General features: G+C 39.0%; 2 protein-coding genes across 2 annotated transcripts in view; one reads left to right on the top strand and one right to left on the bottom strand.

Moving 5' to 3' along the window:
• GPR17 (G protein-coupled receptor 17) overlaps positions 1–14,174 on the top strand; it is a 179,317-nt gene that overhangs the window by 40,014 nt on the left and 125,129 nt on the right. The window lies entirely within an intron of this gene.
• WDR33 (WD repeat domain 33) overlaps positions 1–14,174 on the bottom strand; it is a 59,138-nt gene that overhangs the window by 26,052 nt on the left and 18,912 nt on the right. The window contains exon 7 of the mRNA XM_065748216.1: positions 13,889–13,986. Within this exon, the coding sequence (XP_065604288.1) occupies positions 13,889–13,986 (98 nt within the window). The remainder of the gene's footprint in view (positions 1–13,888; positions 13,987–14,174) is intronic.

Genomic DNA, 14,174 nt, shown 5'->3' with positions numbered 1-14,174 from the left:
AGTTTATTTTCAGTGCAAGTTAAAATACAGTTATTGCTTTAGTACACAGAATACACACCTCCATTAGACTGGTGTCTGTCTTGGGAACACATTCCCTTCTGAATTATCTGCTGCCAGAAGACGCAGCGTTACAAGTGTCAATGTGCCAAGAACATGATCAGCTGTGACAGCACTACGCAGGAGAAACAGGTACAGCAGGTGGAGAAATAACCTGGCTTGAAGAGTAACAGGTGGTTCATCTACTGGTGACTGAGCTTTAATTATGTGCATGGCATCAGCAGTATCCTACACTGCTTGAGACAGCGTAACGGTGAGGCTGACTGTGATTCTTTCTCAGTGCATCTTTCACAGAAAAACATTGAGGGGTTAAGTTTTTACACAGTATCTTTAGTATGCTACAGATGATGGACATCCTACACAAAATAAGCAGCAAAAGCCATTATTCCTGCTCTTAAGTACAAATGAGTAAACTGCAAATTAAAGCCTGATCACGCTAACATGGTTTTATGAACAGACCTCTCCTGCTAAGTGAACAAAAACTTTCTTGTCAGGGATGAGCTTCTACTAGATGAATGCAAATTACCACCTTTCACTACCAGTTCCTTTATTTGGATAGGTTGGAACTGAAGTCCTATTCATGTGGCATCAAGTTGGTAGACAACAATCCTTGCAGGATAAGCAACCATGCGGATGTCCAGCTCACAGCAATTGGCACCAGAGTGCCACAGACCATATGACATTGGAAAAAATGAATTTGCTATTCCCTCCTGACCTGCATTCTGAGCAAGGATGACGAAGAGCAGACACAGCAGGAGAAATATTCTGATGCTCTTCGTGTTAAGCAAAGCAGTATTAATTCCTGTTACTCATATCGCGCTTTAATAACATTAAATTCCAATAAGGAATTATTCGAAATTGCCCATTTTCAGGCACCACATCACTGTGATGTATAATGCTTTAAGAAACCCCTCCTTGCATTTTGCAGGAAAACCTAATGCCAACTCCTTACTTCCATTTTGACACCTTATAAAACAAGTTTCAATATTCAAATATAACCAGCCTACTGAACAAAAGGTAATACTTTGCTCCACAAAACAGCTCTTAAGGAGCTAAGAAGAACCAGATATTTCTAGTAAATAATTTATGTGGAATAAGTTATCATTATTAAAAGCTCCTTTGAGTTTCAACAAAGGGCTATGGGCTTGCCAGATGTCCCAGTGACAACAACTGACAGGGCGAGCTTCTGCAGACACTAAAGCAAGTCTGACCATTGTGCAGAACACACACTCCATTACCAGTACTTCCAGCTAGGCTTCCTGGGCACAGACATCATCATGCTGTAACTGCAGACTGAAACAAACACAGCAAGTGCACTCAGGAAGAAAGTCTGTATTATTTCTTGAAGGATTCCTTGATGTGGGAAAAAGAAAATGGCAGTGGGAGAAGCACACAGCACACCAAGAAGCCTCTGAGCAAGCAGGATGTTTTCTCAGACAGAAAGCAGCAGCTACATCTCCACAGCAATGGCTGGCAGGACAGCACCTGCTGCTTAAAGCCTCTGCCGCTCCAATTCTGTAGTGTGCACACAGATTCTAAGTTTAATACCAGCATTAGAAGTACTGATTACACTTTTATAAAAAGCTTTGAAACTGTCGGCAAGCCCACGGCAGCGATGGCAAACTAATGCTCTTACACAGATGGATCCTTTGGAAACCAATTATACTCCTGGTAAGCTCCGTGTGATATGAAAGACAGGGAACCTACCTTTGCCCACAGATCTCCAGACTACAACTGTGGAGCACCGAGCAATTTAATGCAATAAAAGAGCTGTCTGAGTGCATTAAGCTTTTTTTACTTTCCTAGCCTCGACACCATATGCTCACTTTCAAGTCTCTGGACAACAGGGGCTTCCACATGGAGAACAGTGATCTACAGAAACACACAGTCACTGACAGTATTGATATCGCTTGTCACCAGAACAGGGAATAACAAAATGGCCAAAATAATGATGGCTTTGGGACAACACATGTGGCCAGAAATAGCACCTCTTACACCCACTTTATGTAGGTGAAAAACCTGCTAGGGAAGCAACAGTTAAGCATTGCTAAAAGAGTTCAGTAGCACAGAGGGAGACCTGCAAGGAAAATGTGACATCTCATTACCCACTATGCCAGCTGTCCTAAAATGAAGTAAGACTGAGTCCATAACAACAGGTTACTGGCACTTGTTAATACTTTTCTTACATCTTTTTTCTTCTTAATCTGCCAGCTGGTCTAATTTAAAGCATTTTTTCTTCCTAAGCATTTTGTAGAAATAAGTAAGAGCAGAAGGCAAGATTCTTCTCGACCAAGCACAGCCAGAAGTAGCACTACAACACATCAAGCAGAGACCTCCCATGCTATGCTCCATACAACTGTGCCTGAGAGCTGCCCACAGTCCCTGCTGTGTAACTTTTCACTGGTGCTCAATAATCCCAATTCAGAAGGAGGAATTACATTACAGACTCTGGGAGGAGTTGTTACTTTTTTCTAAGCTCCTCTTCAGTAGTCATAAAGATTCCTGCACTTTCTCCACTAAGACTTCAAATGCAGTTTCAGTGGATTTGTGTCATACCTTGAAAAGTGTGGAATTTTCTGAGAGAAAAAAGGAAACAACAGAGGCAGTCAGGTTAGAACTTTGCAAAGCCTTGGTACAGCATGATTCAAGAGGAAGGCATTTCTCATATCCTGTTGACTTTAAGATCATTTGCAGTCTCCAAATTACATTTAATACTTTGCAGTCTTGTGCAAATAGGCTTAAACTCGAACATTAAATATTTTATTATCAACAAAAAGGGCAGTCAGGACCTGGGACAGTGTATTAAATTGATCATGCCCATACCTATCTGGACCAGCTTTTGCTTGAGAGCAAAAATGTATTTTCTAATGACTACTCCACCCACGGAGAAAGAATGTTTACGAACATACTCAGGTGTCCTTGCAGCTATCTGCAGAACTTAGAAAGATGATCTAGAAAAATGTATGAAATGCTCTGAAAGCAAGTACAACAGACTGATGCTCATGGGTATATTTTGAGGCTTTACAGCACTGTATACACAACATATTTCAAGAAAACAGGATTTTGAAACAAAGAAGGAAGCAGGAAAGCAATACTGAATCCCTACAACATGTTATCAGGTAAATATGAAAGCTGGATCCTTGTAGATACTAGAATTATATACACATATAATGATATACACATACAATGAGGTGAGACTAAGAAGTTAGATCACTTGGATTTTTTGTTCCTTTCCTTTCTTTTCCTTCCAGCAAAAGAAAAAGGGAACTCAATTTCATAAGATCACAGTATATCATTGAGGAAGGAACCTCTGAATTATCAAGTTCAATCTCCTGCTCAAAGCTATACGGTCAGAAAAGGTTGCTTGCTGCTTTATCTATTTTCATCTTGAAAGCCTGGAAGCACAGTACCTAAAATTCAGCACAGCTCTCACACTGTTCCGGTAAGAGAACAGTGGAAAAAGACGTAAAATCTGAGTAAAAATGGCACTCTGAATACCTTCCAGTGGACTGTAGAAGAACAAATGGTATGTTTTTTTAATTAGAACTATTAATTTTGTCATGACACTTGTTTTCATAATGGCAACATATCAGAAACATAAGTGAGTTTCAACTCAAATATCTGGGCAATCCCGTAAAAGAGACGTTACTTACCTGTGCATACCAATTATACATCCAGTTGTGCAATGCATTTCTAACTATAAAAGAACCATGACAATTCTTTTTAAAGGAGTTTTACTTTCTTTTGAAATTCTACGCTGATAGGAAGCTGGGCACAGGAGGGAATCTCTTCAATGAACTGAAAGATATTTTTCTTAAGCTTTGCATGTACTCATCACTTATAAAGCTAGAAAGAACCTCAGCTTTTGATGAAAAACAGTTCTCAGTGAACATTAGGCCCTGTGTTCAACAGTTTTGCTGTGTATATCTCCAACTAAATACTTAGGAGCTATGTTCTCCTTGAGGCATGTTGAAGGATAAACTAGAATAGGACCACTGTGGAGAGGACAGACAGTAGCCAGCTACAACGAGAAGTTGAAATCTAAAAAGTTTTATGAATATTTACACTTGATTTTCCTTAACATCTTTTGAAAAGGGGAATTTGTAACGAAATCACCAGAAACTGCACTGTGAGCTACACAAGGGTGAGAACAGATCCAGTTCAGCTACTGGTTTACTGAGCATTAACGGGTCCTTTTAGAGAAAGGTTCTTAAATTGATGCAGGATCTGCAACTAAGATTTTAACATAAAACTTAAAATACGTTTCCTTCTCCATCATTTTAGAAAAAAAAAATTATTCCACCTATGGTATTTGCCAGCATGAACAGTTAGACTGGATGATCTCGTAGGTCTTTTCAACCTTGGTGACTCTATTGAAAGCAGGATTTGCTTTTGCTTAAGTGCATTATTTTTCCCAATTTTAAGCAGAAAAGGGAATGCATCCTTCAGCTTTTCTGAAGGCAAATTGTAAGTTTACTTCCCGAGGTTTTTAGAAATCAGTAGGAGCACCTTTTTCCTCTCCCATCCCTGTAGTTGTTAGCTTTGTTTCTCAGGCCAGGCTCACGTGTACATAAGCTTCTTTATAGATTACCAAATAAGTTTTGAAAGGTGCATGTGTTTTACATAGATCCAAAATGCATTTATATGTGTAGAATAACAAACACTGAGAAAATCCTGCTTTTTTAAACAGCTACAGCTAACCTCTGTTTTAGAGCTGTCGAACGTGAGGCCAGAATTGGAAGGGCAGCACTACAAATCACTGTAATGTCTTGCAGAACTCCAAGTGTCAGATGCCTCCACTGAGATAGCAACTACAAAAAGTGAACTCCACCTGCTGTGATAGAAGAAGGGTTAATTTGTGAAACTTCTAGTAACAAAAATACAAATATATGTAAGTTAAAGTAGTAGCTTTCTCCTACATGGCTGTACTTCTCATCCTGAGGGCTGTGCTTGTTTGGAAGCTGACACGTAGCAGCCTCAGCATTTCTTAACTTCCAGGAAAAGAGTAAAAATACTTCACAATATAAAATTCCCAATATAAAATTCAACAAATTTTCTTTTCAACAAAGAGTCCTTATCTGTAAGTACCAAAATTAAACGGCTTTGCATTCTCACTGTAAAATGAATCTGTGATTTAGAAAGTTCTGGCACTGCAGTTGGAAAATAAATTTTGATCGTGTTTGCATGCTTAATGTAAAAACACTTTTTGTAGAACTGTGCAGCATAGATGTGCTTTGAATATATTACAACAGAAGCAATTCAACAAGCCAGTGAATAGCAACACTGGGTATTTTAGCTTTAGAGCACTTCAACAAAACTTGAGATAGGATAACAAAGACCCATACCGCTTTTCGTTTTTTTTGAGGGGGGCCTTAAAAATAAACTGAATTTTCAATCAGCCTCCAGAGACAGCATTCCATCTCTTATAGGTAGGATCTATGCCACTGTTCACTAAAATAGCACTCCATACTTATCTTTAATGTGAGTACAGGATGTGTTCCTAAGCATACTCACAAAGTCAGGACTGAGAACATACCATTTAAAGGACATCAGGGAAAAATGTGTATGCAGATGGATACGCACTGCACGTGCTTCCACATACAGTACAGTATATGTACACATACACAGTGCACGTACGTTTGCCCACAGCAGCTTCCAAGTGTGCCACTCAGCCCTCTCTCTTGTTCTTGTGGTATCATTTGCCCCCTCATAATTTATCCCTGCTGTGCCAGAAGCAGAACTTCTTGCCGTTTCTGTAACTCCATTCTCATCTCAGGCTGGACGGGGCTGTGAGCAACCTGCTCTAGAGGAAGATGCCCCTGGCTAAAGCAAGGGCTTGGAACAAGATGATCCTAAAGGTCTCTTCCAACACAAACCATTCTATCACTCCATGATCTCCTCACACTGCCACTACCTTTTCACAGTCATTACATCATCATCTGTTTTACTTATTTTTTATTTCTGCACTGACATTGCCTCCATGTTTCCTTTCCATTTGCTACCCTAGTCATCTCGTGCCACCTTTCACCCACGTTGTTTTCAGGATTCTTATTTACCCGCCTCCTGCTCTGCTGCATAATGCCTTTTCAGCATGTTCCCCAGTTTCTCTTTTGACTGTGTCTTCTACAAATGACATGCAACGAGCAGGACGACTAGCTTCTCATAATAAGAAAGTAAGGCCAGGCAAGTAGGGCAGAGGAAAAAAAAGTAACAGTGTATTTTAGGGAATACATGCAAGCCCTGTCTTACTGGCAGGCTGCTCGTGTGATCAAGTAACATCCAGTAATAGGATGCCATGACAGTTTTACTCAAATGATAAAACTTGATGGAAAGTGTTTCAACCCGGTGTATCACTCTGAGCTTATCTCCTGCTACTGCTTACCTAATTAGCCAGAAATAACTTCAGCATGAACAATTATGCAAAAGAAAATATTAAAGGTTTTGCAAGAATCTGTCCTTACCTACATGCACCAAGGCTTTGCAACTCTTTTGCTGTTAAAAATTTGAAAAAAAAAGTGGTCTGTTTAATTGTTTAATCCACATACTACAGAGAACTGGCCGAGAAGCTTGCAAGGAAAGCTTACACAGAGACAAGGAACATTTTTTCAGTATATATACACAACTTCTATAGGAATCCAAGTCTAGATTTCATTAAAGACACTAAATGGCCAATTCTGAGAATGTATCTGCTTAAGATTTTATCAGAGAAGATGAGTTACTAAGAAAATCTGCATAAGACTAACTGCAGGCCATTTTGCCTCTGCTGGAATCTTTAATATGACCAATATTCAGAAGTACACATACAGAAGCCACCACCACTAATGCACACCATCTGTATTCATTTCAGCTCTCACCCTTGTGCCAAGATAGCAAAATTAATTTTTACGTTAGCATCTGTGTTGTTTGGGAGTTTTTCCATTAATATCAGTGAAATGTGATTACAGTACTGTTTCTCTCTCAAAAACAATAAGAAGAGCTTTAGGATAAAACTCATACACCTGCATCAAGGCTTTGTGTTGTAGATGAGATCAAGAACACGGTGTAATGTTACATTCAGAAGTAAACATTTGTTGTAATCACTACACCACAGAGAAGTTCCCACTGCTGAAGTGTATGTACTAGCAAGCTGCACAAAAGGCTTCACCTAGTCCAGTATTCATCAACTACCCGTAACTGGTAGCAGGTGGAAGGATCCAGATGCAAGCAACCCTAGGGATGCAATTACCTAACTTCTGAAAGAAGCATCCTCTAGTTCAACAGTTCTCAGAGTTGGCTGTCCTATGATAGCCAACCATGGATCTCCCAGTCCTCCCTCCAAGCTTAACGGAACAGATCAGCAAGTATTACTTTTACTTAGCATGAAACTTCCCTTAGAATCATTGTGACAGATTATGAAGCTTGGAAACTCAGGACAGTTTTCAGGGAGGAAAAGATTTCAAAATTGATTCTGAAACAACCTAATTCCTGCACAGTGCCTCATCATTCCTGTCTCATGGGAAGTGTTGACAGAAGTGGCTTGATATCTGAGCACTGCAGCTCATCTCTCACGATCTCTGTAAGTTAACTGAGACTCCTGTATGCTATGAGTTATTAATTTTATGATTTTAGGAAAAAAAAAACAAGAAAAGGATTCTAGATGAGAACCAGAATTGCAAGATAGAGCACATTGTTCCTAAACCACAACAAAACTCAGATCTGTAAGACCTAATGTTTTTTGGGCACAGAAGAGACACAGCCAACTCCAAATGTAGTCTCCAACAGCTTCCATTTCCCCTAGCACTGTTCTGGAGATCAGAGCAGAAGCAATATGAAGCTACCCCAATCACTTTTTTTTTTTTTTTTTTTAATTAATCACCTTTTAATCACAGAAACCTAGGAACTATAATTGATAACAATACAAGTTTTTGTTCCATGGGGAACACTCTACAAAAAAAAAAAAACAACTGACAGAAGCCAACAAATGAGGAAGATTCTCAATTCTCAGATTTTCACATTGAGCACAAGCAGAATTCAGTATTTTAACAATACCTACCTCTAAGAAAATTTCCCACTGAGAGAAAACTAAGATGACATAGCCTTGCAAGTCACCTCCAGGAGGAAAGTTGAGTTGTTAGATGACACCTGAATATTTTATAATAGCCTTAAGCTAGAAGATGCTGGATTCTTCCTATCTATTAAGAGAACTGTACCCAGTATCCTAACAAGTAGCAGAACTACTGAGACAACTTACGAGCTCCAGAAAACATCTGTACGCACATAAATATGCAAAAAGAGCAGAGAAAGGCAGCAGAAAAATCTATTTTGCTTGAAGAAGCTGGAAATTGTGTACAATGCTCTTCATACAAACCTCAGAAAGACAAATGAAAGATTTCCTAGCGAAACAAAAAAGCAAAAGCTGACAGAAAATTGAGAAAGCGTCAAGAACTTTCTACTCATGCAACTCCAAAAAAGAAGCAACAGGGACAGCACTATGCAAACAGCAGAACAAAAGGGCTCCTGCCTCACTGGGAGTGTAACAATGGGTTAGACTGAGCAAGTCACCTGAACTCTTTGAGAACAGAGAAAAAAATCCCTCACATTAACTACTATGTAAGCTCCCCAACACTGTTTGCATCTGAAACACATGAGAAGTTTGATGCACAGCTATTCAATGTAACTGTACCTCTGAAGACTTTGCTGCAACTTACTCCTCAATCCATCCCAAACACTGCCTTGGAAATGGCAATGAAGGCTCATAAAGATCAATGCTAAGCAACACAACCAGCATACTAAAACCCATCAAGAAAGAAAATACTTAATTGATTCAATACTGAGATTTCAAAAATTGAAGGATCTGCCTTCTTTAGATCGACGCAGTTGGTGTCGCTAAGCAGGTATCATCCTTGGCTTTTGCTCTGATTAAAAATCCCTCAGCCACACAGGGATGCATCAGCAAACTAAGATGTATCAGATATATCAGAAATCCTGACAGCAAGAAGCAGCATGCACCCACTGAAAAATCAAAGGTTTAAACAGTACAGCTGCTTACAAGGAATACAGTATTAGCATATATACATTTCTTGAATTTGTTGGGTTTTCTATCTCTACAAAAACAAGGAAAACAAGCTAAACCTCAAAAGAAAGGGGAAATACATGGAAATGGCAGCTTCAATATTTCTTTTCTTTTACACGATCCAACACAGAGTTCAATTACATGCCAAGAAAAGGCAACAGCTTTGGAAGCTTTGCTACTTTAAAGGCTGACTTAGCTACTAGCCTCAGTTTCAAACTGGGGGATAAAACTGAAGACAGTTCTGGCTAGCTTGGCTTTCCAGGTCCCTTTTAAAATACTTAACACGCATTCTCTAAATTTAAGCCCATTTCCTATTTGCCAAAGGTAGTGGACAGCAAGAACTGTGAAGAGATCCTTCAGCTGCAGGCAGAAAGTTCAGAGTGTACAACCTGTACAGGTTATTTAAATAATCAGAGACATTTACAGGAGATTTTATTTGCTGATGAAGAACCAGAAACAGAGTAGAAGGCAGGAAGGAAGAAAAACCATCTTCAGTTATTTCAGCACGGCAAGTTGTGGAGATAAGTTTTTTCAGATCTTGTGAGAAACCAAAACACAGCACAGGTTACCAGAACTACAGTGACTTCACATGTGCATGTATGCACACAGATGATATTTTGTAGGCAACAAGGTTTTGTACTGGTGTTAAGCCTGAACAAGAAACTCCTGGCACAATGTTATTAAATATGCAAGGAAAAAAAAAAAGACCTTTCTTATGAGTCAATCAGTGGACCGGTAACGAAGTTATGTTCTGTTACAATCTGCAAGCTTCAAACACAGAGAAAAGGAATCGTGACCACTTTTTATTGTTCAAATTGGGATATGAATAATCTTTTGTTAAATCTACTGTGTTGGCTAGGAGATAACTCAGTGTATTATTCTGTTCTACACACAGCAAATTTACCTACAATACCATCCTTCAGCGAGCTGGGTAGACCCAACTTGTCCAAAAGATCTATTCAGGCCAGGCAACCTCTTGTGTCCTGGGAACATACAGTTAACCTGGAGCTCAGAACAAAAACTTTGCAGTTCTCTCAAGCACACATTTCAACTTGATTTTGTGTGCATCACTGTGAAAGGAAGGAAATGGAACAACAGTGAAACTGACACCACTGAAAATACACCAACTGAAGATTTCACTCTGGGAAAAACTAAGGAATCATGTGTTTATTAGCAACCCACCCTAAACGCTCTCAGGAATTTAGACCCAATACCCAGATATTCATAATCACTTGTCAAATCCCTGATAACAGTGATTTCTCAATAAAAGTAGACATCAAACATTTGCTGCCTACTCTTCTCTCCTCTTTCCAATAATTCCAGTTATTTATTCTATATCCAGAATTAGGACTATCAAAACTCATTAATACGTAAGTTAGAAGTGGGAATTGTTACATGAGCCCTGGCATTTTCACTGCAGTTAGTGAGACTGAAGTCCTGGTAAGTGCACTGTTAGACCATTACCGGAAATGGACTTGTGGAGTCACAGACTTAATGTGAAAACTAAGTACTGCTATGTCTTGATATTTTAGAGAAGCGTTTTTATTTTTAAACACGTTTAAATTCCTCCACTGCATTTCAGCAAGTGCCACGAAGTACTCTTGTTACTGTCATTTTAAGATGACAGCATGACAGAAATTAATACAGGCAGAAACTTCCGGTGCAGAATTAAGAAATTAGGAGTTAGAAACAGCAGCTTTGCTTCAGGAGAAAAGATGGACCGTGACTGGGTGAGGAAACGCAAACATGTAGAGTGACTGAGACTTGATGTCACTTCTCCCACTTACAAATTCTTCCAAGGTCACTTTCTCTAAGATGAGTCACTTTAAAGATTATTCCCCCAAGAACTCAAGATTTTAATCCCATCTGTATTAAAATGGGCTCAATTAATTATCACATCACTTCAACAAAGCTCAAGAACCTACCTACGATGCTCCAGAAAGGCACAATGGCAAAACAGCAGCAAAGTAGCATACATCAGGGAGAAGCTGGGCAGCAAAAAGGCCCAGAACTTCTGGCAGCATGAAGAACAAAGCAGGGAGTACTGTTTATTTTTGTTTTGAAAAATAAGGAAGCTGGACACAGTTGATAGGCTCTGCCTTGCATACCCTATGTATTCATGGCTTTACCTACTGAAAATATTGTGTAGCCTACTGTGGACAGTTCAAGACACTAGCAAAACCTTTTTAAAAGTCCCATGTAATTTAGGGCTTCCCGTTTGTTTCCTCAGTCCTTAGAAAGCAAGACTAGAACTGCTCATTACGATGACTTCTAAGTAAAGGGAATAATTTAATCAAATAATGAAAATCAGTTGTGCTGATTCACTCCAGCACAATCAAGTGTCTGTAGTAATTGCGCAGAATGCTGTCCTTTCTATACCAAAGCTTACCCCACTACTGCTGTTCTTTACAAAACTGCTTTAAAAGCATTCTGTAGCATAACAGTCCTCAAGCTTGTTTTTTAAACTAGATTCTTTAATTATACTGAAAAATTAGAATAATAATACATGGCTATTTCTCTTTCTTTATGAACATATCTGACTGTAAACTGACAGTTTCACTTGAATTTGTACTTCAGCGGGTTAGCTAAGGAGTATGGTAATATACTAAATGAAACTTTTTTTTATCTGACCTGTAGAATCACTTCAACTTTATAGCATCAATATTCCTCAGCATAGGAGAAGCATGGTTCATGAAGGTAGGAAATAAACATTCCTTACCATGGTATTTGTCACAAACACAATGAAATAAGGTTTAGAGAAGTTCAGTCAGAATTTTAATTTACAGATCACTAATTCTGGAATCGTGTTTTTAAGGTCCCACTAAACAAAGCACTTCTAAAAGCAGAATGCAAGTGGAGATGCAAAAAGTTGAAGCTCAGTTTCTCAGAGCCATAAACACTGAGCTCCAAGCAGCTAATGAAAGCCTGCACTTCCCATCGAGAATGCTACTTAAGTGTTTCCCACACAGCTCTCTCAATCTGTCTTCTGATCAGTTAAATAGTTCTAAGGACTAAAACCAAAACTAAATAAATCTGCATGTTTTGCAGCAACATTTCCCTCCTCATTCCTCACACTCAGGGTTGGGGTTTGTAAGGATTTTCAGTCCATCTGTAACTTTGTCCTGTGTGTGCTGGTTACACAGGGATGTTCCTTTTTGTTTATCTCACAGTAGAAACTAAATAATGTGCCCCACCCAATTTCATCCAGAGATGTAAGAAGTTTCAAAAATACTTCCAACTTCATCAAAAATAAAAAGCATCAAAAATAAAGTGCTCTGTGCGTACACTGTACAAGAAGAGGTGAAGAGTCTTTATAGAACTATTCTGCAAACTAAAAAATGCAGACTGTGATGTAAAAGGTATAAGAAAAGTGACAGAATGAAAAGTAAGTTCTGCTTTCTCCATGCTTTTCTCCTGCCTTATGCAGAATGTAACAAGAAACTGAAGTCCTGGTAAGTGCACTGTTAGACCATTACCGGAAATGGACTTGTGGAGTCACAGACTTAATGTGAAAACTAAGTACTGCTATGTCTTGATATTTTAGAGAAGCGTTTTTATTTTTAAACACGTTTAAATTCCTCCACTGCATTTCAAATTAGAGTTTACTGTAACCTCAACAGCTCTGCATGGAGGCAGTCACGACTTCCTCCAAGTGAATACTTGGAGGAAGGTACTGATTATTTATAGTGTAGAATGGTTTCTTCATGCTTTACAAAAAAACTATACCTTTTTCGGTCCTTCTAAAGTAATTAATCCATATGCCAATAGCCTACAAATTTCCTTGCCAGCTCCTACAAAGAACAAAGCTAAGTAATGCCTACACTCAGCTTCAAACAGAAAAGTAGCATCCCATGAACAGCGAAGCCCAGCATCTTTTCCAGGTGGTGGTGTTTAGAAGTAACTCATTAGCAAAAGAAGAGCTTAAGAGTCAAGAGCAACAGCAAGAGATGGACTTAAAACACTCAGTGGAGGTCCCAGCTGGAGACATCATTTAAATAACAACAACAATCCTTACTTAGATTGGAGAAGGACTCAACAACCTACAAGCACACCATGTTTCCACTGCATGTCTTCTTTGGAGTTCATCTGCATGACCACAACCTCCAAGCTCACGGCAGCCTTTAATATATTCTCCTACCTTTAGTACCTTCTGCAAGATGGAAATAGCTGTCAAAAGCTATTATTAAGACTGCAGTAAGAAAGAAAGCTCTACATAGTCAGTGGAAAGAACGGAATTTCACACAGATGTGGGACAGAAACTACTGAGTAGGATTATTTGCACATACTAAGCATGATGTGATCAAAACGTAGTCATTTTCTCTACCCTAAATGCTCTCCTTCTCTTATGAACTGAGAAACAGTTAACTATCTTGCCTCTGACTGATCAGAATGGAAGGTGCTCTCATGAAAAGAAGGAATCCTCTGTATGAAAACGCGTGCTCTGAAGAAAAAGATTGAAGTCTGGAGAAAGGCATATGTATTTCTGATCTAGAAACACTTCTTTCTCCCACTGTCAGGGGCAGAAAAATGCCCTTATATTCACCTCCATTGGTTAGTTTAAGTGGACAGTAAGTAAGTGTAATGTCACTGTGAACTGTGCCCTGAGCCTAAGGCACCAACAACAGCAGCCAAACAAAAACTTGTTTGGAGGACTTAAGATAGGGATGTAATACCAAAATGTAGACAAGCTGATATATTCTGTATTGTGAACACCTAGTTAAATAAAAAAAAAGATTCCCCCTCCTGAAACACCCCAATCAGTACTTTTGGTACACATACCTCGAAGAATTCTCTCCTCATGGCAACGTAGAAAGTCCCAGATTCTAACAGTGCCGTCGTCAGAGCATGTAGCAAATTTATTATCCGTGGGTGAGAAACTGTTACATGAAGACACACAGCAGGGGAAAGAAGTCAGCATTTAACAGATTATCTATGCTTCTCAGACAGGGCAAAATTATACTGTAAGGTGTTACACACTGAAAGATGCATTTGAACACAGGGACTTTAAAGTGAATACGTTGCCTACCACTTCATCACAAGACATGAATTTAGCATGAGATTACTA

Source organism: Cyrtonyx montezumae, unplaced genomic scaffold, assembly GCF_038088225.1.
Source record: "Cyrtonyx montezumae isolate F1298 unplaced genomic scaffold, pur_monq_1.0 scaffold_5, whole genome shotgun sequence".
Lineage (NCBI taxonomy): Eukaryota > Metazoa > Chordata > Aves > Galliformes > Odontophoridae > Cyrtonyx > Cyrtonyx montezumae.
Note: the sequence above shows the minus strand (reverse complement) of the source record. Positions and strands in the feature narration are given on the sequence as shown.